This window comes from Cannabis sativa, chromosome 6 (assembly GCF_029168945.1).
Source record: "Cannabis sativa cultivar Pink pepper isolate KNU-18-1 chromosome 6, ASM2916894v1, whole genome shotgun sequence".
Taxonomy (NCBI): Eukaryota; Viridiplantae; Streptophyta; class Magnoliopsida; order Rosales; family Cannabaceae; genus Cannabis; species Cannabis sativa.
The window spans coordinates 30,308,182-30,310,619 of NC_083606.1; the positions used below are offsets into that span (position 1 = coordinate 30,308,182).

General features: G+C 33.2%; 1 protein-coding gene across 1 annotated transcript; it reads right to left on the reverse strand.

The window, feature by feature from the left end:
* Positions 1 to 669: 669 nt before the first annotated feature.
* LOC115725645 (stigma-specific STIG1-like protein 3) lies at positions 670 to 1,600 on the reverse strand. The gene has a single exon (XM_030655225.2). The coding sequence runs from the start codon at positions 1,463 to 1,465 to the stop codon at positions 992 to 994; it is 474 nt and encodes a 157-aa protein (XP_030511085.1). The 5' UTR covers positions 1,466 to 1,600; the 3' UTR covers positions 670 to 991.
* Between the last annotated feature and the right edge of the window lie 838 nt (positions 1,601 to 2,438).

Sequence of the window (2,438 nt, forward strand, 5' to 3'; positions counted from 1 at the left end):
AATTTTGATATATATTAAAATATTATATTTGTATATGCACACACGAGTTCATACCCAACATCGTATTATATAATATATAATATAATTTAATATAAAAATATAACAATATATATCATTATACTACAAACCCATATAATTATTTCTATGAGGTTGGTAGTGAACAAATAATTTACCATAATAAGTACACTTTAACAAATTATAACGTTATATACTATATTTCTATATCAAACTATACTAAATATTAAACCAATGGTGCAAGTTGTGGATTTGTCGACTTTGATTGCATGTGCATGCTTTATTTCATAGTTTTAATTGCTTGATAAGAAATCAAGCTATAATGCACGCATGTGCAACTAATTCGATACCCATATATATTTCTATCAAAACAATTTAAATGTTAATTGGGGTACTATAGTTTTGGCAGATCGATAGGTAATTAATGCAAGGATTTTAGAGAAAACACAAATATATATAATAAATATACATTTATGTATATAAACAATTAAAAAAAAAACAAGATGTAAAGGAATTTAATGAACCCCTTAATTAATTATAAACCGAACGTTGAATATTGCATTCCATCTTGACAAAGTATACAAATTAATAACACCCTCTCGAAAGTAAACGTATAGCTCTAACAAAACTGTGTTAAGCTTTTTCAATTAAGAATGTATAATGGAAAAATAAATTATAAATCAATGGATACATTTTATACTCATAAAGTACTTCAAATATATAAATGATGAAATTACACACAGCTTCTTGATCATGATCAACGTAATAAAAAATGCATGTTAATAATACTAAAATTATATGTATTGCGTTTTTGAGAACCACCAATTCATTTCACGTGGTTTTGTTTTATTGAATATATTGCGACAAATTAAATGACGAACCTCTCATCACGTATATATATACACGACATGATCAATCATTATTATATGACGATCATATCATATATATATATAGATAGTATCATTTTTTTTCTTGATCAAGCGTAGTCACAAAGACCGTAGATACAATACTGTGTATCCTTACAGCGATAGTTACATTCTCCACAATGCCTCTTGTCGAAAGCCAGGTCGACGCACTCCCCTCGGCAGCAAGTCTGAGTGTACTTACACTTCTTCTTGCAGGCGCCGCAGTTGTGCTGATCGTACATCAAATCCATGCACTTGTTGTTGCAGCAAGTAGTAGCATTTCCGTAGCCTGTGTAGCACACCTCGTTGTCCTTGTGGCAATGGTCTGCGGCTCTAGGGTTTCTTTCCTTTGTATCAGCCAGAAACCTACTCACTCTTTTCGAAGGAACTACTTTCTCTCCATCTTGATCATTTTCTTGGTTCAGCTCTCCCTTCTGACTCCATCCAATACCTTTCTCTTCTTCAGTAGGGTTGGTCAGGGTGATCAAGGCCACGGATAAGGCCATTGCTATGGCGAATAGGAAGATTATCTTGATGGCTTCCATGGCTACTTGATACCTTATTTAAGTCTGTTTTGTTCACTATAATATACTTGAAAGGGGAAGATGTAGAGATGGAATGAGAAGAGGAGGCTAGAGAGAGAATTAAGAGAGAGAAAGAAGTTGTGATTTGTTTGGCATGTGATGGAGGGAAGACTTGAGGTTTATAGTAGGGTTTGACGCGGGAAAAGTGGTGAAAGGTGGTGGTTTTTGGGGATGTGCTACGAAGAGTGTGGTCGAATAATTCTAGGGCTTATACTTTATACATAGAAAAGAAACTTAAAGAAATAGTGATTTAGAGCACTCCATAGTATATCATGTTAATGACATGCTTGAAATTACAATTTCAGATGGCATGCTTTGTGGAAAGCAAACTAAAATGTCAGAAAGTCAAAAGGGTAATATCGGTATTTGTGATCCTTGATTTGTGATGAAGTAAATAGGGGAGTGCCCCATTAGCAAGAGCTCATTAATTATGTGCAATATTGGGCCGACCTGAAGAAATTTTGCCATGCCTTTAGGAGAAGCAAAGGAGTTTTGGTGTAATGATAAAAAAATATTAATGCATGGGGGGAAGTACTACACACACTATGCCAACAGCCAAATGGACCCTTTTCATACAAGACTAGTTGACGTTTTCCGTTAATTAAACTATATAGTTGAATTGAACCCTAAGATGGGTCTTAGTACAACCCATCTCGTTTTCCATACATATTACTCTTTACAATTATAATTATAAAAATTATTCAATAATTAACATGTAACTGCAAAGTTAGCAATCTCTCAAGGCTAGAGAGAATACACGTTTTCTATGTAACAAGTAATATTGGAAACCATAGTGAGTATCGAATGGAAGAGCAACACATGTCATGATCAAATCGCGCGTCTCCTTTTCTTTTTTATATTGTTTGACTAGTTATGTTTACAATGAACGTTTTCTATTAATAATGATCATATATAAATTCTGTTATTAGTGCAG

Excerpts from the sequence above, each read along its gene's own strand:
- LOC115725645 (XM_030655225.2), bottom strand. The coding sequence starts at position 1,465 with ATGGAAGCCATCAAGATAATCTTCCTATTCGCCATAGCAATGGCCTTA.